The sequence below is a fragment of the Misgurnus anguillicaudatus genome, chromosome 3 (genome assembly GCF_027580225.2).
Source record: "Misgurnus anguillicaudatus chromosome 3, ASM2758022v2, whole genome shotgun sequence".
In the NCBI taxonomy this organism is placed as follows: Eukaryota; Metazoa; Chordata; class Actinopteri; order Cypriniformes; family Cobitidae; genus Misgurnus; species Misgurnus anguillicaudatus.
The window spans coordinates 30,770,215-30,792,982 of NC_073339.2; the positions used below are offsets into that span (position 1 = coordinate 30,770,215).

A 22,768-nucleotide genomic window follows, 5' to 3' on the forward strand; every position below is an offset into this window, starting at 1 on the left:
ATCAATGTATGGGAAACACTGTGTAAGCTTTGGCACTGTCAGTATTCACCAGTTCTGATTGGTCACTTACCTGTCGAAGGACTGGAAATGCACATTCTGGTCACGAGAGGCATCACCCACCGCACCCAGAAACGCTGGCGGTAAGAGGCTAGCATCCACTATGATGTCATCAGACGGCGCACTGACGAGACTTCTCAAAATATCTTTGACATTCACGTTTTTCCCTTTGCCGTCTTTTTCAGTGACCTCCTGACCTCTCTTGACCTCAGAGGACAAGGTGGATAGGGCTTCTGACACAGCGTCTGGCCCGGCCTGTGTATCAACATCGTTGGAGGTGGCGGAGGTCTTGTCATTCTCTATGCTAGAATCGCGCCGGCCGGGAGAAAGACCGTTCTCAAGATCAGACTGAACACTCCCTTTACAAAAACAAAAACAACAAACAACAGATTAAAAAATGTCTATCTAAAACTCATTTCAGATGGTTCTCCAACATGCTTTTTGTTACCTGTGCTTCTAGAAGATTGTGTTCTCTGGACTTGTTTTTTGTCATTGTGCGGCTCCAAGATGTCCCGATATTTAGACACCATGAGTACAGAGATGAAGTAAACTACAGCCAGTGCCAGGAACTGAGCTTGCTTACTGTCCTCCTACAACACAACACAAGCTTAACTTACAAATGCTACTTATAAACTCTTTAAACTATACTGAAATATACAGCATTCATTTATCTTTTCCCAAAAAAACATCTTAATTACATTTCCATCAAACTGTAAATGATCTTTTGTTAGTACAGAAGCTGTGATGCATTGTCAGTGTCAAAGAGACTACCCACTCTAATAATACATTATAAAAAATATTAAGGACAATTTTTCCCCATTAATTAAATGTCATAATTCATAATTGCTACAAACTACAGATGCTGTGCAGCGACGAAGAAAGCAACTTGGTAAAATGGTTAACCGTTTTTTTAAAGCGTTAGTTCACCCCAAAAATGAAAGTTTTGTTGTTGTGCAAACTCACCATTACCATAATATATTTTTATTTTGGGGGTAACAATCCCCTTAACAGAATTTTACATATTTGTTATATTGTGATTATATTAGACCACCATACCACTGGTGGAGATGAGGCAATACGCATGTACAGTTATACACCGTATGCTTACTTTTTATTTTTGCCATTTTTGAGCACTTAAAAGTGTGCACTTCTTGTTTTAAAAATGTATGGTTTGTAGATGATCAAAAAAAAGAGTGAAGAGACTCACTATGTCTCTGAACACAACAGCACGGAGACGATTGATGTCCATGTCCTGCAGCAGTCGGTCTAAATCTCTGACAGGAGACAACCCTCCTGTCACGATGTCCACAGGACTCTGTAACGTACACACAACACAAACAAACTTCAAAAGTTTTATTTAGTCAGATTCACAAGCAAACTTCATGTTCCCTCTGTTCGCTCAACGCAGCAGTTGGATTTTGTAAAAACTGGAAAGTCTTTTGATCTCTTGTTGCACATTTAGCAGGCATGAAGGCGCAGAGACATTAAAGCAACAGTTTTGCACAAATTCTAAATAATAGATGAGCTGCGAGTGTGGGTTAGACAACACGTTCAGCAAAGTGTTTTTACTGGAATTGTGAGAATCAAACCTAAGGCCATTGACCAAAAGTCCTATCTAAAACATCAGCTGAAATAGAACAACAAAAGAGACAGCAAGCGCAAGTGAGGGAGTGAATAAGAAGGACAGAGAGAGAAAGAATGGGTAAGAGAGACAGCGAGGTAACCTTGGCAGGATATTGAACTTGCCTGTGCTGGTATAGACTTGGCGGCTCCCATAAGGCTTTGCTGTCCATGGCTGCTCTCTGCACCAGATTTACCCAAAGTGTGCTGCTGACATTCCAGACAGTTTCTCACAGCCATTGCGCACACTGAGGGAGACAGAGAGAGTGTGCGTGTAAGAAAAAGACAGATAGATACTGAGATATTATGGTTAACCTATAGAAAAAGATATGTTGACTAAAAGAAACATGATGTGAGAGGTACAGATGAAAAGAACTAGAAAAAAATAGACATGCCAGCAAACCAGTGCACATTACTTGCAAAAGAAGATCATATAATGAACTAAATTGTTATTCTGAAGAAAATATGAAAATTGAAAAAATATAAAATGCTAGGTTGTTGTGAGTGGCCGCCAAAGAGTTGCCATTGCTAGGATATTCTAGGGTGGCAAGATATTTTTGTTCAAAATATGACTTTGATCCCTCTTTAAGTACTAGTTTGCAGTATTATTTTAGCTGGATTTCACTTTGCCAGAGATAGAAATAAAGTATCTGTTTAGAAAAACAATCTTCACAATGCAATCTAATAATTTATGCCCCGAACATAAATAGTGCACCCATTATTTGCTAGCGTGTTTTTTATTTAGTTTATAACCCTTAAATACCGTATTTTCCGGACTATAAGTTGCTCTGGAGTATAAGTCGCATTAGTCAAAAATGCATTTTAAGGGGAAAAAACATATATAAGTCACACTGGACTATATACCGTGTTTATTTAGAAAATGGTTTCACAAAATCCAAGCTGAAGAACAGACATTTAATCTGTAAAGGCAAGTTATTCACTTAAACAATAGTACAGAACAGCAGGCTTAAAAAAGTCATTGTGCATCACTGAATCCATTGAATTACATAAATACAGAAGCAGTGGACTCTCGCAGCTGTACACGGTAATGGTTTCTCTTGATTCATATGAAATAATTTTGACGTATAAGTCGCACCTGACTATAAGTTCCAGGATCCGCCAAACTATGAAAAAAGTGCAATTTATAGTCCCTAAAATATGGTATGAGCAAAAGTAATAAAAATAGTAGAATTGAAAGCAAACAGATATAAGTAAGGTATAGCTTTCAATGCACTGTAATGGGGTGTACACACCAAATGCGAATTCAACAATCTGTGTTGAATTTTAAGTAGATTACATACAAAGTCAACGAAAAGATGCGAATAGACGTGATCTCTAGCGGGGCGATGCGAATAGAGGCGGAATGGGCGGCGCCATTGCCGCGAAACAGGCACTATTCGCCTGAAACGCGTCTTTGTGCAACAGTGGCGGCTCGTGACTGCTCATCCGAAGATGCGCTAATTCAAAATAAGTGTTTGGATTGTCACGTGTGTGGTCCCCTTTTCCAGGGTATGTCGTGTGGAGAGATCCTGTGTGCATCACGTGTTTTGTCGGGGTAAGTGCCTGCTGCACGCGCGTCAAAACGGTTTATGATAAAAGAGACGCTCACGTTCCCAAAATACATGCTAGACACTTCCTTCACAGTAAACTCTGATTACGCATGAGATTATGCGAGTATCTGGCAAACGTGAGCCTCTCTTTTATCATAAACCCTTTAGACGCGTACGCAGCAGGCACCTATTTTGGCATGACACGTGATGCACACAGATCGTGTGTGCATCACGTGTCATGCCAAAATAAGTGCCTGCTGCGTACAAAGCGCAGAACACATATTTTGAAATTAGGAGCCACACACATGACAAGCTACATACATGTTGTGACGAACTTCGCATTGTGCGCTTCAAAAAAAGAAGTCACCAGCCGCCACTGTTGTGCAAGTAGAAAAATTCAACTTAAGAGAAAAATTAGCATGACACGAAGTTAAATCACGCAATTAATCTAGAGCAGGGGTCTTCAACGTTTTTGGGTCGGGGACCCCTTAGATAAGAGAGGCATGGAGCAGGGACCCCCTGATACTAAATGTGTAAAACTGATATTTAAGTAATCAGTAAGGTACGAGAGGCTGCCTTTTCGTATTAGGCACAACGCAATCAGAACCAATCAGAATCAAGGACTGGAACTGTTTTATAAATAGAAACAAACCATATTGTCACACAGCCATACTATATAAAGACAGTACATTGGCACTATTATGCTGTTGTTGTACATGCATAATTTTTTTGTTGAAGTAGATTTAGTTTTTATATGAATATAATAATAATAAGAAATGAAAAATTTACACAAACTCTAAATAATGCTTAATAGCAAAGAAATGGTATTCACATTCAGAGGATTTACATCCTTCTTTAGTCATATAACACTAAAAATGTCACTAAATTGGCATGAATCATTCTGAATGCTGTTTTTAGGTGGGTACATAAAAACTGCATCTATTTTGATGTATTGCATGATTTATGAAAGAGTAGAACACTGCACGTGTGTAACGTATGTGTGTACCGTACGAGAAAGGAGAAAAGCACATTCTCCAAAACACACTTACTGTTTTAATCTAATGTACTGTTCATGATTTCAGCTATGTGTGTGTTTGGCTGCGTGCGTTTGTGTGTATGTATGACTATTCAACCCTCTATCCTCTCATACCTTGACAACTGACAAATGTAAACTCTGAAATGCTAAGATTATACTGTAGGTATTATCCAGGCGACCAGCTTTATCCATTACATCGCTCTAGTCATTTTAGAGAGAGAGCGAGAGAGGGAGAATTAGAGCGAGAGAGAAGTAGAGACGTGAGCGAAACCTTGTTACAGATCCCAAATCAGATTACATGCTGGCAGACCTCATCAAATATTCCTTTTATACTTTCAGCCCTCCTAAAACAGGCTTCAGTTTCTGTCCCACTCCACCAATCAGGAGGGTCCGCCCTGCTCCAGCTGCACGGTGTCGAGTCGATTTAACATAGCGACCATTTTGTTCAGAGGCTCTGCGCGGCGAGAAACTCAATGTGGTGAAAACGAAGGGTAGTGGTGCGTAGAACTGTGATGCTTAGAGGGAGTTTGATGGTGTCTATATGGCTTCAGGGAGGGTCATGTGGAGTGTGTGTGTATGTGTGAGAGAGAGAGAGAGAAATGAATAATGTAACCAATCTGAACGTCTGGATTTCAGTTATGTGGCCTATAATGCTGCAGTACCATTTGTGATACATAGACACATAAAAGAGGAGGTGCCTGAGGCTACAAAACAACCATTAGAGTCAATGGGCTGATGATGGTCGTCATTTTACAACACTGCAGTTTGGAGGGCTTATAATAACACTATCAAAGACCTAATACAAGAGATAGAGAGAGAAAAAGAGAGGGTGGGAAGGGTATTATTACCCCTACCAAATGAGCCAACAGAGAGAAATCTGAGACCAAATAGGTGAAGAAGAAAGTGTATAGAACAAAAGACAGAGAACATGGATAAGAGAAATAAATCAAAAGGGGGACAGGATGTTAAGGGGGAGCAAACAGAAAGAAAATAATACATCAAATAACAACTTTAATAGAGAAAGATGTACCCAAGCGTAGGCATTGTCTTAAGATGCCTCCAGAGGACATGTTTTTCTCTGCCTCGATTTCGGTGAAGTTGAGCGAACTGGCAAAGATCAGCACGTCCACTAGATTGATCAGCCTCTGCAAGAACATCTGTGATGCCTCCACAGCCAAACCCTGAGACGGCTCAATGTTCTCCAGTTCATGCTGCAAGAGAACGTCACAATCACTATTACTCTAGCCTTTTCATTACATTTCTCATTATTATAGCTGTGGCAATAAATATACTCGAAAAAAGAATATTAACAATCATGAAGAAATTTCTTTATTGTATTGATAACTAGTGGTGCAGTGGGAATGATTTATGTTTGTTCATGAGCAGATTAGTGCACAGTTCATGTGTCTAATGAGATCTGTTAATCTATTATGTACATTGCTAGACCATGTGAAGGTCCACGGAGTTAAATTTAGCCAAAAAAAATCTTTGTCACCAATGATTCAATAAGCTCATGTCATTTCAACCTTGTATACATTTCTTGCATTTGAGGAACAATGAGAAAAATTTTAGCTGAATGCTGTCTTTCAAAAATACAATAATGGGACAGAAGTAGAGGTCTTCTCGGGTCCAAATGAATGTACCCGACCCGAAATGACCCGAATCACTTTATACCCGAACCCGGTGTGCATAAATATATATTTTTAAAAAAAGACCCGACCCGAGACAAACCCGAAAAAATTAGACCCGAGTCCGACCCGAACTAGTGGCATTTTTTTTTAACTGCACGCAGCAGTCAGACAGAAACCCCGCTGGTCTTGCAACAAATTTGGCGAGCTGCTCCATTTGTTTGACTTTTTTTACTTTTAGGTAATCGGGTGATTCTCACGAAACCATTGAAACACCACGGCACTAATGATTTTAGCTTTAAAATGTGTAATATAGTAACATTAAAAAGCATCAGAATTAACACAATACTGTGTTCTACCTTGCACAATGTGTGATTTCAACATAAGAATTTATAATTGGATATTTTATCTCATTTTCTGCTGAAATTCTCATTACCGCAATGTGTCCGGCTGTGTTTGAACATGCGTTATGTTGTAATTTAATCAAATTAAAACAAAAATATGAAGAAAAAAAATAAATGGATGTTTTGCTAGACTACTTTAGATGACAGAAAAATATATTTACTGAATATTCATGTATAGTAATAATGAAGAAAAATTAGGAAAATGATGTGTCCATGCCTGATGTTCTCATCCTCCGCAACACTTTTTGAGAACAGTTTAAGCATACATACAGAATTTTAATAAAGTTTGATTTTGAGTGACCAAGCACATGGACCATTTACTTCAAGATGGCTACCAGGTAAGATCATTTTTTTACAGTTAATTTGAAATATTGTCTTGTCAGAATGCTTACACGACATTTTGATTATCATTACCGCAACAGATGCTTATTAAATGTTAATTTAATTAATAGAAGCATAATACTTTGATTTTAAATGCATGTGCAGAATCTCCAAATTATGTCCTTTCAGGTTTGTCATGTCATTTTAAAAATATGTCAGTGTTGATGTTTTCTGACTGTTGCGGTAATGAGATTTTTTAGGACTAATTTTTTAAATTATGTTACAAAAAGTGTAAAATGATAAGTAAAAGTTTTTAAATTAATGTTCCCATTTACTCCAGACTTCGTTTTTCAATGTCTGGTGGGAAAAAAAGTAAATTTAAGCAATTTTTACATTTTCATGCTTGACATTTTTAAAACCAAGTTTTCGTGAGAATCACCCAACCGCTAAAATGTATACATTTAAAATTGACTGACATGTCTGTCTCAATGAAAATTAACCTACCGCCAGCCACACAATGTCGCAAGCGCTCTTGGCAAACAGAGGTTAAAAGGTTTTGTTTATTGAACAACATTTCAGTACATTTGTTTTAAAATATTTTTGATATCCCCATTCAAAAAAATGGCAGGTAGTCCAACCAATCATTGTCTACTTACCAGATAAGTTTTAATGTGCCCCCTGTGTCATGCTGATTGTTTGTTTATTTGATAGTGACATTTAAAATTATAATCCTGAAAATAGTTGCGTAAAACCATAAAACTAACATTTGAGAACTATAAATTTAAAAACAATAATTAAAAAAAACATATAGACAATCTTTATTAAAACAGCCTACCAATACATTAAAGTGGTTATTTTTAGTTTACAGTTTATACTGTACTTGTTTACTTCTTAATAAAAGGCCCATGATTGCAGTTGTACAACCTTGACCTATGAGAACACCCAAATTGTTGGGGAAAAGTTTTTCAATAATCCTAACATCCCAACAATTACTGATATTTTTTTATGGCGGGGTACATGATCTCTGAAAGCCAATGTTGATATTTTAAATCACCTAAACAAACACGCCCCTACCCCAATAGGATCTGGACCTTCTTTTGATAGACCCGCCCCACACATACGCAACCCAGGCCAGAGTCCCGTGGGTAACCGCATAAAAGTGGCTAAAACGGGTAGATTGTGACATTCCTAAAATTCATGGGCTGGGAGCAGGCAGCTAATTAACTCCTTGCGGGCGAGTAGTAGCGCGGATGAAAAATGTGGCCAATATTCGTATTTCTAAATTACCATTACACATACGCAATAACAATATGACATTTGACACATCACGTCACCACCACTGCGACAGTGCGACTTTTGTTGAAGCTTCTTGTAGCCTAGTTGGAGCGAGCGTTGCAGGAGTAGCCATGGATGAAGTAAAAGTAAAGTTGGCGAGTGGAGTATATAAATTGTTGCCAACAAGTCTTTAAATGCAAAATCGGATGTGTGGAGAAAGTGTGGTATAATATGAACTTGTATTTTTTTCTTGTTTTTTTTCATTAATATGTCTATTTGTGTATAGTTATCAGGTTCCATAGCCTATTTCGGTGCTGATGGTAGGCTACTTAAATGCGGGTACGGGCGGGGGCGGGTATCTTATTTTGAATTATTCGTCATTTAAACACCATTTTTAACGGTTGTCTCAAATTGCTAATTTGTATGGACAGTTGCCCCACCTAACATTTTACAAGTTTGAAATACCAAAACCAAAATTAGTATGTATTATTAAAAAATACTGAATGTATTTAAACTAAATAGGTTTTATAAAATAAATTGACACATGGCATAAATTTATCAAATAATTTTTATAGTAAATAATGACAAAAATATGCATGTCATGTCATGTCATTGACCCATATGTTATAATTTGCAAAAGGATAAGTAAATGATATAATAGAGAGGTATTTAGTGAACTTTTTGCTGTGTCAATGAATTCCCGAAGGTCTTTTAACCCACAGCCGTCAACATGGTTTGTTACTTAGTATTGCTAACTATTTCACTGCACAAACTGACTATCAATGATTTTGGTTTTGATACACAGTTTGTTTAAATTTCCTACAATGATTGTGAAACAAAAATCTTTAGAATTCTGAAAACTGCATTCAAAGAGGGCGTGCACACCAAAGCTTTTACGCCCATGGCCGACGCATGTTTTCAATGGTTTCCAACGGAAGCTCAGCGTTTTTCAAGTAAGCCAGCAGCTAGCGTTTTTTTTCCCGCGCTCGGCGCTGACGGTCGAAAGTTGAAAGAGATTCAACTTTGGGTGAAAAGCTCCGCTTGTCAATGTCAGTTCTCACACGGCAGTCCAATCACAGTGGAGGAGAGGCGGGACAAGTACCACAACAACCAACCGGCTTACAGCTCAAGTATCACAGCTACTAAAGCACTCGGCTGAAGATAGCTGGCATTCAGCTGAAAAAAACAGCTGGCAGTCGGTGTCCTCCAGGTGTTTTCAGCCGCATTTAAAAGTTTTGGTGTGCACAACCCCAAAGTAAACATTAAACTTTTGCTTATCATTGTACTTCCAAGTCTATTTCTAAATAAGTCTAGTTGTCTATTAATGACAGTATGAAGACACACACACACTGACCGTAGAGGAGGTGGCTGCAGAGAGCAGTGGAAGAATTCCTCCACAGGCCATGACCAGGTTGTCCACCACCTGGGAGACAAGATGTATGGTGTTGTGCACAAACACCACATTTTCACTGCTGTTCACAAAGTCCATTACAGTCTTCGTTGAATGGCTGTGGGGAGAGGTCAGATAATATGATCATTTTAATCCCTGTAATAAAATAACTTAAAAGGACTAATTCAACCAACTGGAGTTGTTCGGAATGGTTTTATAATGGATGTGCTTTATTGGAGCTTTGACAAGTTGGAGTCCCATATGAGGACATCCAGGATATAAATTATACATTTTTTACATTATTTAAATGCTACAACATCACAGACAACTGTATATGGAGAAGTAGAAGGGCTACATAACATTATTAAAATAAATATCTATTAATAAAATGTTGAAGGTGAAATGTGCCAATATTGCACCACTAGTGGTGCCAAATGGAACTGCAGTCAGTTTGGGTGGTGAGGATTCAGAGTCATCTGTACAATTAGAACACTGACTTGATCAATAGTGTGATTTTGGGCCAAAACTGTCTATTTGGTAAAAAATGTAAACAAATAAAGTAAATTAATTTTGAAATAAACACATATAACATATTCTACTCTTTGTCCAGTACTTCCTTCCTTGTATGCAAATGGTGGCATGCATGTCTTTTAAAGTAACAAGGCAGTCCATTTCCAAAATGACTCACTCATTCAAGTTTGAATGTCCTTAAAGCAACACTAAAGAGTTTTTGCTCTTTGCTCCCCCACAGGTTGGAAGTGGAATTGTCCATTACCACTGTCTTAAATAATTTAGCCTACTGCAGCAAAGCTGGATCTGATTGGATTGTAGGTCTGCCGTAAAGCAAGTCTTTGTAGTTTTCACTCAAACTACAGGACGGCGACCCGACGGGTGGAAACTTCTTTAGTGCGGTTTTGGCCGAGAGAGGGCTTCAAAGCGAATGTGAAAGTGCCGTTCACCCTGTTTCGAGTGGATGAATGACTGAAACTTTTTGGAAACGTTAATTTAAGGTAAAAAAACTCTTTGGTGTTGCTTTAAAAGTTATTTTGCACATGATTTTGATATTTGGCTTCTTTTACCTTCTCCACATCTGTAAATCTGTCTCGATGGAGAAGAGAAGGTCAGTCAGAAGACGCTGGTGCATATGGGACCATTTGAACTCTGGGATACGAAACCGGGTTGAAGATGAGCCTTCGTTGCCCTGGCCTAAGGAACCTGAGGGACCTGCTTGGCTTTGGCTCGCATTTACTGCACAAGAAACATTTGTAATTATAAAATCTTTCTTGTGTTCTAACAGGTAGGAGCATTTTATATAAACAATAAATTTATTATCAATGCGAGTAAAGTTTAAGGTAAAATTTAAGCTTCAACATACTGCTGCCGTGGTCTCCTTCAGCTCTAGTCTCTCTGTGTCCGTGGCCACGCTGGATACATCCAGCCTGGCAATCTTAATCTCTTTGGTTTTAGCTGTAGAGCTTTCGGTCGCTCCCGCCTCTAGAGAGTCTTGGTTAGGTCCTGCTTCAGGATTAACCTCGGGCACAGGGTTCTCTACTACACCTTCAGGTGACTCAACAGGCTGGCTTAATGTGGTTTGTGACTCTGCACCTTGACCCTGTGTAGTCTCTGTGTGATGTTTTGTCTCCTCAGTGGAGGTGCTTTGGTTTAAATCCACCTCTACCATGGGGCTTGGTTCATCCTTGGTTTCCTCTGTTTTGGATGGGTCCTTCTCATCTCTTGAGTCTTTTTCTGACTTCTCCTCTTGTTTGGTTTCTGGTTCCTTTCTTTCATCTACCTTTTCAGCACCATCATTATCCTTCTCACCAACATGATCTTGGCTTATGTCTGAAGACTCAGTAACATTGCTCTCCTGGTTGGCCGAAACTTCAGAAGCTTCAGTTGTTTCAACCACCTCAGCTTTAGAAGAAGAATCTTCAGTGGAAGAGCTGAAAGATCCCTTCTCCTTATCTTCTGTCTGAGCACTGACTTCAGTTTCAGCATCATTCATTTTGCCATCATCTGACATCTTCACATCTTCAGGTTCTACTTTAGTGACATCATCAGTTTTCTCTTCCACTATACCTAAATCCTTCCCATCATTTTCAGTTTTGGCCAAGTCATTCTCAACTCTGTCTTTTTCCACATTCTCTCCGTCAAAGTCAGCCTCTTCCATTTTTCTCATTCCACTATCCTCTTCCAATTCTTTTGTTGTGTCATGTTCACCTTCAACCCTTTCCTGTGTCTCTGATGAGGTTGCGGTTTTATCTGCTTCTCCCTCTTCCTCCTTACGGGCCAGTATATTGGACATCACAACCTGGTCCCGCCTCTCCTCACCGTCTGCAGGCCGATCGGCAACCTGCTCCTCTACGTGTAGCTCAATTACAGTAGATGGAGCGGTCTCTTCTGCATGCAGCTCACCATTAGCTGAGACATGAAGCTCAGAATCCTGGCTGGCCCCAGAGATCGTTCTGATTCTGAATTCAGATCCTTCAGAACCCATCCTCTGGTAATCTCGGAACATAACCGCCATATTTTCTTTGTATTGCTCAAAGGTGACCTAGAGAAGTAGAGAGAGGTTAGAGGAATATGAATTATGCAGAGCTACACAAAGTAAATTCTTACATCAGGACAAACAAAAAAGACCCTTTAGGACTTTAAGATTTGAAAGATTAAAACACATAAAGCATCTCATTCCCTTCCATCAGTTTTTACACAAAGCTCAAGCATTCAATCCTGATAGAAAATGTGTCATGTTTATAGGAATAACAAGTTCACCCCATACACAGTACTGTGCAAAAGTCAAAAGGCCACCATCACCAGCTTTGTTGTTTTAGCAAAGTTTTAATGTCCATCCATATTTATTTTTTACTCTTTTTTAAGATACAAACAGAAAATACAGGAAATATGTGCACACAATTAAAAACAATTTTCAGAACTACATGTCTTCTTCAGGCATCAGTCAGTATTTAGTGTGACCTCTCTTACGAAACACATCTTGAGCTTTTTTTTGAGGAGACTGAAGTCCTGAAGTCATTCGATTAGAATTAGAAATTAGGATTTAATTTTATTTAGGTTTAGTAGATCCTGCAGTTGCCTGCTCCTACTCAAGTGGAAGGGGAGTTTACCCTAAATACTTGACACTTCAGCTTATACTTTTACGTTTGAGGCGTCAAAGTCGCGTCTACCGTGTCTAGTTTGCCGGTTGAACATTTTGAGTTTACTCCCTTCATTCACGTGTGAAAGCTGTGCGTGAAATTCTAGTCATCGAGACATTCACACGAAAATTTGCGTCATGGGAGGGGCTTCTGCAACTCCGCTTGCTTCCTATAATCACATGACTACTAGAGCAAGCTCCTGATTGGTTAACACGGTGCGTTTTTCGGCCAAAGTTCAAAATTTTCACCTCGCGCGTTTTGCTGCGGCTAGGCGGCATACCGCACCACGCTAAACACCTCATTCGCGCCGCGAGACCTTCAGACGCGCGTCTTCACATTGACTTAACATTGAAATCACTCGTGCTTGACGCCTCTACCGTGCCTGGTGTGAACGCAGCATTATACTGTTTTTAATACTACAAACACATTTTCTGTATTTTCTGGTTGTATTCTAATAAAGAGACTGAGAAATAATTATATATGATCACTATGCAATTGCAAAAACAACTAATCTAATGGTACCATGGTGGTCTAAGACTTTTGCACAGTACTGTATATTGATACAATATCACCAAATGTATTAAAATTGCATTTCAACCATATTTTCATTACCACATTGGTGAAATTCCACATCCCACATCAACACGGTTTGATAGTTTAGCATCTCCTTTAATCAAAATCTATTCCCTAATCAAGCAAAGTGCTATACTTTCAAGAATTTTAGGATTCATATCGCACTGCTGTCAACTAAAAAGATAAAACCTTCAAAATTGGCATAATATTCATGCCTAACATGACTATGACTAAGAAATAATTCTTTATCTCCATCTTAAGAAGTGAGAACAGAGAAGCTCATGCATGCGTGTTCATGACTGCAATTACGGTAGCAGCAGACAGTGTACAGAAAATTCAGATCCAGCAAACTCTGAACACACCTCGATTTATCACAGCAACACAACAGACAGAAAGTCAAACACACCACTGGGGCAATGAAAAACAACTTGCAACTTCCACACCAATGTCGACATTTGCATTTAGGCATGAAACCCTTATTATAAGTAATTAATTAGGCGTTATTGTTCTAAATGAGCCTGCTACAAGCACGGTCATTAATCTTCCATGTGGCCTGACTGGTAATACAAGACGGTTTGCTCTGAAAAACACTGCTAGCTCTCTCATGCCTCTCCTCTTGTTAAGAATAGCTTGCCTGGGTGTGTGTACATTTTGCCATTTAAAATATTGCTATTAAAGGCATAGTTCATCAAAAAATGAAAATAAATGACTTATCCTCATGCCATTCCAAAATGTATTTGTTTATTAAAATGCCAAGTGTTTCCTTTTATAGACAGTTTCAGCAGTAACAACACAAACAAAAATGGCTTTTGTGGAACAAACGTAATTTCGAGTAAACTTCTGCAAAGAATCAATAACAAAAGAGTCCTTTTAGAGTAGTTTATTTCTAAAAACAAGCTAAATAAATATGTAGCTAACCTTATTAGTTCAAATCATAGCTATAGCATATCAGAAACTACACATACTTTGTAAAATGTGTACTAAATAACGTATACAATGTTAAAGAGCACCTATTTCATTGCTAAAAACAACGTTATTTTGTGTATTTGGTATAATACAATGTGTTTAAGTAGTTTATGGTTCAAAAAAGACATTATTTTCCACATACTGTACATTTTGTTGCTCCAGATTTCCCTCTCTTCCTGAAACGGAAGAATTTGAAAAGCTCCGTCTCGCTGATTGGCCAGCTAATCTGTACGTTGTGAACTTGGATCATTGTTTACTTTGTGGTTTGTACCTTTTGCATATCATTAACATGTACTAATACAAACCTACACACCAAAGGAAATCTAAAAACGTCAATCGGACAATAGGTGCTCTTTAAAGAGGAACTAAACCCTAAACCACCTTTTTTAAGTTAATGATCTGTAAAAATGATGCTTTATTAGTGCTGTTCATTGATTTTAGTAAGTTTTTTTGACATTTGGATATAAAGTGTTTCAATACTGCAATATATGGTGTAAAAACGTCTGAATGCTGCCCTCTTCAGGTTGAACGGTGGCTACTGCAGTTGAATTTTCCTATTGGATGTTGGGTCCAAAAAATAACTCATGACATAAGCAGATTCAAGCTCACCACGCCCTTGTTACGATCTCACCACACACTTGGTACGAACTTAGTTCGTCCCCTCTATCTCCGTTGGGATCTGCCCACTTTTCTTGCATTTTTCAAATATTGCCAGTGGGTGGAGTCAGGCTCTGACCAGGGGTTTAGTTACGCTTTAACTACACTTTGGCTGCCAAACCTTGGTTCGCATAGCGGTGTTTCATGATCGCCATTCCCCCTTGTCTTTAGGAAGGCAAAACATTTGTTATTTTCAATGAGGTATTTGTTCCATAGTTTAGTTTAGCCACTAGCCAGACCATTAACTCTTTCCCCGCCATTGACGAGATATCTCGTCAATCTGCAATACCGCAATTATCCACCAGGTGGCGCTCTTCTCGCAACTTATAAAAACCCGAAGTATTGCCCTAGGGCAAACAGCTGTAAGTCCGTGTATGTTTTAAAGATCGCTCTGCATCTGATCTCTATCAAAAGTCCTTCACAAAAATGGAACTATCTCAGCTTTTTGCTCAAAATTTGCTGTTTTTGATGAAACCTACACATATTTGAGAGGTGATAAAAACAGAACACATGAAGGTAGGATAAAACGGATTTTTTTGTTTGAAAGCAGAGGGTCTGTTCTTTTATTTTATATATTATATGTTTATGTATTTAAAAAGGAGCATTTTCTGGAAGGCATTAAACTTTTGTGAAAATCATGAAAAATGCTGGCGGTGAAAGAGTTAAACAAACAGAGACCGGAAGTTAGGTTCCGTCCAGACGCATAACCGTGACAACAAACGTGTGTCCGATGAAATCGTCTATATGGGGCTCAACATGGCAAAGTTCCAATAAAGCACATATATTTATTATTAAAGTAATCCAAATGACAACTATGGGTTAATATAAGTCTTCTAAAATGATAAATTTGTTAGAAAATTATTCGTATTTTGAGCCTATTTAGCAATCAATATGTTGAATATTTAAAAGAAAAAAATCACATTACACAGATCAGCGCGGTAAGTTTAAATATGGTGGCATGTTTATCACGTCAATTCTCATGGTTTTTCATGTGTCTTGTCTAATTGTCTATCGGGTGTTTCTACACGAGAAAAGCAAGAACCAATGAGATTCGACATTATAGTCATGCTGATATAAACGTGCTTTTGCATTCTGTGCCATTTTGACCCCTATAAGATAACATGACAGCATTTTAATATAAAATTATTTGTTTGTGTTCAACAAATGTGTGAATGAGAAATAAAAATGAATTTCACAGGGCTTTGTACAGAGTCAACAGTCAAATAATACCATAAGGGCCAAAGAAAAGGTTAATGACTATGCTTGAGCATGTTCATTTAGAAATACTCCTTTGGAAACAACACTTTTAAGAAAAACACTTCTGTAAGTTGGACATAAAATAAAGAAAAAGATTTATAAAGCGGGTGCACCAAGACTAAATGTCATTGCAGTAATAGTCACCACTAATTTAGATACATCTTTCAGTGGCACAAAAGTAGTTTTTATAATAGCTCTCTCAACAACAACAATCTTTTCCCATGTATTGGTGCAGGTGAAGCAAAACTAAACACGGCAGTTGTTTTTGTTACGCGTGACAAACAAACTGAAAATCAAACATGGTTTCTAGCAATGCACCAAAATTTCGGCCGCAGGAAGAGAAAATGTGCGAAAATAAATGGTGTGCCGCCTCTTACGTCAGGTTTGTAGCTATTTATTCAGAAGAGTTTCTTGACTGCAGTTTAACAACTGTAAATGATAAGCAGTTGGAAATTATTTAGGAAAGCTACAGTTTTACAGCAAATTCCCTTAAAACATTGCCTTGCAGATTTGGATGAAATAAATGCCCAGTAATATCTGCAAGGCCTGCAGGCATTTGAGAATTTGTAAAAAATGAAGAAAGAACTCACGTAAGCCACTAAGGGTTTAACTTCTTCAACCCTGAAGCTATTTTGGGGATTTTCGCCTGGATTTGGCCTACCCAATTTCAAAAGCTTCCCATACCCACATGCAGAGGTTTACATACAAATGTTTGGTATCATTTTACAGGAAACCCTTTGAAATTACATAAAACACTGTTGAAAGTGCTAAACATGGTTGTATGTGATGTCAGTCCTCTAATAAACACAAAAATAAATAGGCGCTTTTTGATGTTTTTTTTCTAAAGTTTTTATTTAAAAGTGTATAACTCTGGCCCTGAGTGCCTCAGCTCCCTGCAGACAGTTTTGTTTGATTCCAGCAATTGCCAGCTTACAGAGGAAAAAATATTTTTTTCTCTATCATAATCTATGCAAAAGTAATTTTACTCCAACTGATGGGAGGAATAATACGCTTATGGCAGTGGTCTCAAACTCCCGGCCCGCGGGCCATTTGCGGCCCGCCCTCCCCCTCTCTGCGGCCCGCGTCACCTTTCAACAATATAACGTAATCTGGCCCGCAGAAAGATTTTTATTTAAATTCGTTTTTTATTTAAACGTTTAAGGGTTCGGTCACATGTCGCGTCTAACAACGCGAGTTAAAACGAGTCGAGGCGTTTCTTAAAGTATGTTTACTTTTCAAAGTGCTTACTTGGGAGCGGAGGTTGCGCAGCGTGGGATCGCGTCACCCGTTGCTACGCAGCCACGAGCGCGTGCTCCGTGATGGCGAGGGTAACGGAATGCGTGATCGGAGTTTAATTCCTCTCGCGTCAATCATATCGTTGTCACAATGCGATCAGTTCATCTGATCGCGACTTTGTAGTGTTTGTCCAGAGAAGATTTGTTACTTCCGGGTGGATACTCTGTTACTCAGAGAAGAGCTGCTGTGGGGTTATTACCGTAGTTCACATCAAGTCACAGCTTCTAATGGAGACACCGCAGTGGGAGATGTAGTGCAACAGTTTAATATTAAACTACGGATGAGAAAATGACCCATCAAAGTGCCCAGGTTAGTAAAAGAGGAAAGATGAGGAGAAATGACAGAGGATACAAGTATGTACACTTCTATATATAATGAAATATGAAGTATAATACATTATTATCTTGCTTGCTTATACATAGAGCAGTATTATTTATTTTTACTGTCCAACTAGCTTATGTAACATTGACTACCCATCCAAATGTTTTAGGATCACTTTCACTTATTAATATTTTTCTAAATATAATAGCAAATTCATTAAAACGGTGGAATAACAAAAAGGAACATAACAAAGTCAATACTATGACTGAAAACAGTCAAAAATAAATAAAAACAGAAACACTTACTGTTGGTACATTTTTTATAATAGTTTATAAATGTATAGGAATTAAATTTGTTAGTTTTAATAGGCCTTAGTTAATAATTCAAAGCCTAATAAGGTTAAGAAAATATTTACTTACTTTTATAAAATAATGTATATTAAAAAATAAAAAACACTGTTTATATATTTTCAAGTATTATTATACATTAAAAAATATTTTAAAGAAATATTGTACTTTTTTGAACGTTAAAATAGCTCTGCGGCCCTCTGATGAAATGTCATTCTCAGAAATGGCCCCAAGCCAGTTTGAGTTTGAGACCCCTGGCTTATGGAGTTAAATTTCTGCCAAAAAACATTTGAAGTGCTACCATAACCACATACAGTGGAATAAATGCAATTGCTTTATATCATTTTAAAGAAAACCCTTTGAAGTTACATAAAAAGCTGCTGTTTGTGACAAATAGTGTTATTTATGTTGTTTTTCATATGAGGAAACACCAAATTTTCTTTTTATATGTTGTAAATACTGTCTCTGATAGTGTATAACTCTGGTTCTGTGTGCTCTAGCAGAGTGCAGACAGTTCTGGTTGTTACCAGCAGCAGACAGTAAACACCCAAAAAAAGAATGATCTCTTTAGCATGTCGCATTCAAAAGTTATTTTCATTTTACTGAAGTGTCCGAAAATACATTTTTCATATAAATATTAATTTTTTGTTTTGGACATATAATAAATAACAAGGGATTATTCATGCACACAACCTAAGAAAATGCTGTGAATGGACTCATTTTTTAGAGTAGGACCTAAGAGAAAAGATGGTGTATCATTTGTGGCTATATGTGCTATCTGAGGCAGTCCACACTCAATTTTCCCATATGTTTACAAAAGACGATTTTTTACCTTATTATTCATTCAACTATTGTTGGATATGTGTTGATAATAGAACAAAAATAACGCTGTAGCCTTATTCCTGAGAATGAGAGCTTTCAGTTGATATAAGACTTGCCCATGTTTGTCATACTTGAAAAATATGAAATATGTGAATATTAAATCATATAAAAAATTATGGGGGGGGTGATACTGTAAATTAAGTGTAAATAACTTTCTTACAGTAAAAGATTTCTCAAAGTGATGCATATCTGGAGAAAGTAGAGAGTCTAAGCTTTCAAACAGTATCTCATATGTGTTACTGGGGTCCATGATGGACCATTAAAGATTAAAAGAATATTTTATTTGAGTCAAAATACGAAATTTTGTACCCGGGACTGGGTCCTCAGGGTTTAAGAGGTTAAAGAGGTACACATGAGACCGCATACTATATTATCCAGTAAGGTATTATCTTGAAAAATCAGTTGGTACACCATACAGTACACCATTAAAGGTAAAAAAAATCATGTACACTAAAAGCACCTCATTGTCTGAAAGCTAGCTACCATTAAAATAATACGTCATATGAAAAACATTAGTTAAGTTACTATAACCGTCGTACACGCGAGCCTGTGTGCTCAGGAGATAAAGTTATTCTGGAAAAAAGGGGGTTACTGTATAATGCGTTTTTTAAATGTATCCCGTGAATGACCGGGTGGGCTAGACATCAGTTTCAATCTGATCTAATTGAATTCCAGTCAGAATTCCTAGACATGGGGTATGGAAAAACATATTTTACATGTAAGAACACAGCAAAGGTTTATAACGTGACAGCTATCACAATTTTTTTTTTAAATGGCCTGTTGATATTAATAACTCATCAAGGAAAGTAGCATAACTTTATAATAAAAACTGTGCCTCAACGCACAAAAGGCAAGAGTATTCATTCAGCGCCAGACTGATGATCCAGCATCACTTGCAGCAATCAGACTGCAAGCTCAGCAGCAGAACGAAACAGGCTTAAATTACTGATCTTAGATCAGCAGGGAGCAGTCGGCCACAGACTCTCGCAGTAGGGCCAGTGGGGAGTCCCATTTAGATCAATAGATAGCAAGTAACCGCAAAACAAAGGGGAAATAGGGACCCTGAGAATGCTCTAATTGGATTAGCTAAATGCAATTCCATTCCCTTAAAAATCAATGCGGTCAGCAGACTGAATCTCTTCTCTTCTGTCCAAAAGAAACTGTATTTTCCTACCATACTCCCTTAGGCATCTGGATGAGTGTGGAATAAAAGGTAAACATATGAGACAGACAAGCAGAACGACTCTAACGTGACGCTTTATGAACACAGCTCCGTGTGCATGTACTAGGTTTTGAAATGGCTTCAATTACGACCACATGCATGCAAAATCAAAACTGAGAAACAGCCATACATAACACTGAAAACAAAGATAGACGTATATAAGGGATGATATGGAAGTGACAATGCAAAGTCATTTTCTTAATCAGCATGTTTATATACTACTTCTTCATTGTCGTTTTTTGGCACATTATAATGCATCCTTTAACGCTCTACTAAAAAAGTGAAGTAGCTAATAAGTTAGATTTTAGCATTCGTAACACTGTGTAAAATTAATTTAACATAAGAAATCCTAAAAATGAGCAAAAAAACACATACACATTTTTTGGTATGTTAAGCATGCAAAGTTAACACCACAGACCTGAATGGTTTATCAATCTCAGTGTCTTGGCTTAAACAGTCAATGATATCTATGTTTCAGAGTCTGATGGTGCACCTGTCTATAAGTTTACTCAATACTGACTGGCTGCAAGTGTATCTCTATCTTAACAAGCAATGTTCCAATACTGGACCCCATTGTCTTCTAAATCTATAGTATTGCTGTTGTCAAGCACAATAGCAGCTTCATGACACCACAGAATTGGCTTGACTTGCTTGATGGATGAATCATTCCCATTAGGCCCCAAATATCAATACACACAACCAATTTTTAACACGTCCCTTATTAGGTAACAAGAATACGGTGTTAACTTATTGCAGGATACCAAATCCTGATGATGGTAACAGTTGGCCATAAAAAATATTTTTACTTCTACAAACTTTAACCTTTCCATTGCATAGTACCCCACGGTTTAGGTCGGGTCAGCTCACTTTCGCTTGGTTAGCTTTTCGAGTTTATCATCACTTCGGAGTGGGAGGGATTACAGGCGTGTCTTATATTTGCGCTGCCTACTGCTGTGACATCATACAAGTGAGAGCATTGTTGGAATGCTATACATTCCCATACATTCATTTATTTCTCAGTTCGCCACAAAATTAAAATTGAACACTACATACAGATGTTTGAACATCGCGTTTATCACTACCTCTGTCTCACATGACAGTTTCTGTACAAGCACCAGTTGATGCACTCAGCTGAGCTTCATTTAAGTTGCATTTAGGCATATATGTGGACGTGCACGTTGTGAATGTGCCGCAACAAACTGCAATTCTGGAAAAAACTGTTATGGTGTTCCTGATTGTCAACCTGTGGATGTTTTTCATCGCTAAAAGGGAGTTTGGGAACTTATATAACAGAGCACAGATGACAACATGTTTACTTGAAACAGCGCAAGCTAGCATGAAGGTAAAGCAATTTTTTTACATTATAGTGATGACGCTGATAGTGATGATTTTATCAGACCAATCAGTGATCAACAGTGTTTTCCCGTCACGTTTTGGTATCAGCTCGGCTCGCTTGGAACCCCAACCGAGGTGGTACTAAAAAAAGTATCGGGCACTACGTACTGCACCCAGTGGAAAAGCCCCCAAAGTAAGCTTACCCGACCCAAACCGTGGGGTACAATGCAATGGAAAAGCGCCGTAAGTGTGTCTGTAAGAATAATCATACGATCATATTATATGATATAGTATTTAAGTTACTGTATATATTGTATAGTAGTGCACTACAGAAAATACTGATGTATTCCTATGGACTACTGGCTAATTCACAGACAGGTTCATTTAAATAATTGTAAAATTGTAATATCAATATGAAGCCTATTTAACAGCTTACTTTTAGACTACTGACCCGGCAGAAGAGCAGTCATATTGCTGATGCCAACATTTTACAAATCGCAAATATCTTTTCGAGGCACGCTGTGCATTGCAATAACTTGATAATGAGGCTATAGGCACTTCGCTCTGAACCGCTTGGTGTTAAAATCAATGTTATACACACAGCTATAAAACACATTATTTTATTACCCAACATGTGTTCACGAATTAAAGCAATTCATAAAGAAGCGCTTAAATCACCAAAATAATGCAACAATCTCTTCATAAAGCGTTCTACAATTAAACTCCAGCTCCAGGGGCTCAGGCCCTTTTTAGGGCCATTACAACGTCTTGTTCAACCACTGAGAAGCAACAACAGAACAGAACAGTGCTGACTAGAAAAAGCATGAAGGGCAGCGAGTCTTTCAAAAGGTGATCACCTCCAACAGAAAGCTGTGTGGAGATGTGTCTCATTTATGTGCGGGGCTGGAATAGGGGCACCTTGGCTAAGCTGTGGTGTCAGCAGGCCCATCTGCAGAAACATCTGTCTACCTACACTGCCCTGGTTGGAGAGGCGACTTCTTTATATATAATTGAAGTAATATACACATAATCCGGCAACAATCAGATTTAGTCCTAGATAACACAATACTTATTTTAAGTAGATTATTGACACATGCACAAAAACTCATAACAAATTTAAATAGTATCCACCTGTTTCTTAACGTAAATGTGAGCGCCGCCATCTTTGAACATTCCTGTTTATGACTTCCGGTGAGCCACTAAAGCTAATGGTAGTCTATTGCGAAGGACACACGTGTGCCATTTTAACTGGCTGTTTAATGTTTATTATGAAATCCAGGAAGACTGACATAATTTATGCAGTTAGTGGTTGCCATAATAGCTAATACAAACACAGTAAATCTCTACAAAACATTTGTTTTAACTATAATCCATGCACAAGAACTGAATGTGTGTATGTGGCGCACATGCACTCATGATCTGTATTTACAAATCCATCCGGTAAAACCTTTCATAGAAACTGCCAGTAAACAATAAATA

General features: G+C 38.0%; 1 protein-coding gene across 1 annotated transcript in view; it reads right to left on the reverse strand.

Moving 5' to 3' along the window:
- The window catches only part of lrba (LPS-responsive vesicle trafficking, beach and anchor containing), a 399,709-nt gene that overhangs the window by 228,637 nt on the left and 148,304 nt on the right, over nucleotides 1-22,768 (reverse strand). Inside the window, exons 22-29 of the mRNA XM_073864338.1 lie at nucleotides 10,659-11,835; nucleotides 10,361-10,529; nucleotides 9,246-9,399; nucleotides 5,294-5,474; nucleotides 1,804-1,925; nucleotides 1,265-1,372; nucleotides 506-647; nucleotides 71-416 (exon numbers count right to left, since the gene is read on the reverse strand). Coding sequence (XP_073720439.1) covers nucleotides 71-416; nucleotides 506-647; nucleotides 1,265-1,372; nucleotides 1,804-1,925; nucleotides 5,294-5,474; nucleotides 9,246-9,399; nucleotides 10,361-10,529; nucleotides 10,659-11,835 — 2,399 coding nt within the window. The remainder of the gene's footprint in view (nucleotides 1-70; nucleotides 417-505; nucleotides 648-1,264; nucleotides 1,373-1,803; nucleotides 1,926-5,293; nucleotides 5,475-9,245; nucleotides 9,400-10,360; nucleotides 10,530-10,658; nucleotides 11,836-22,768) is intronic.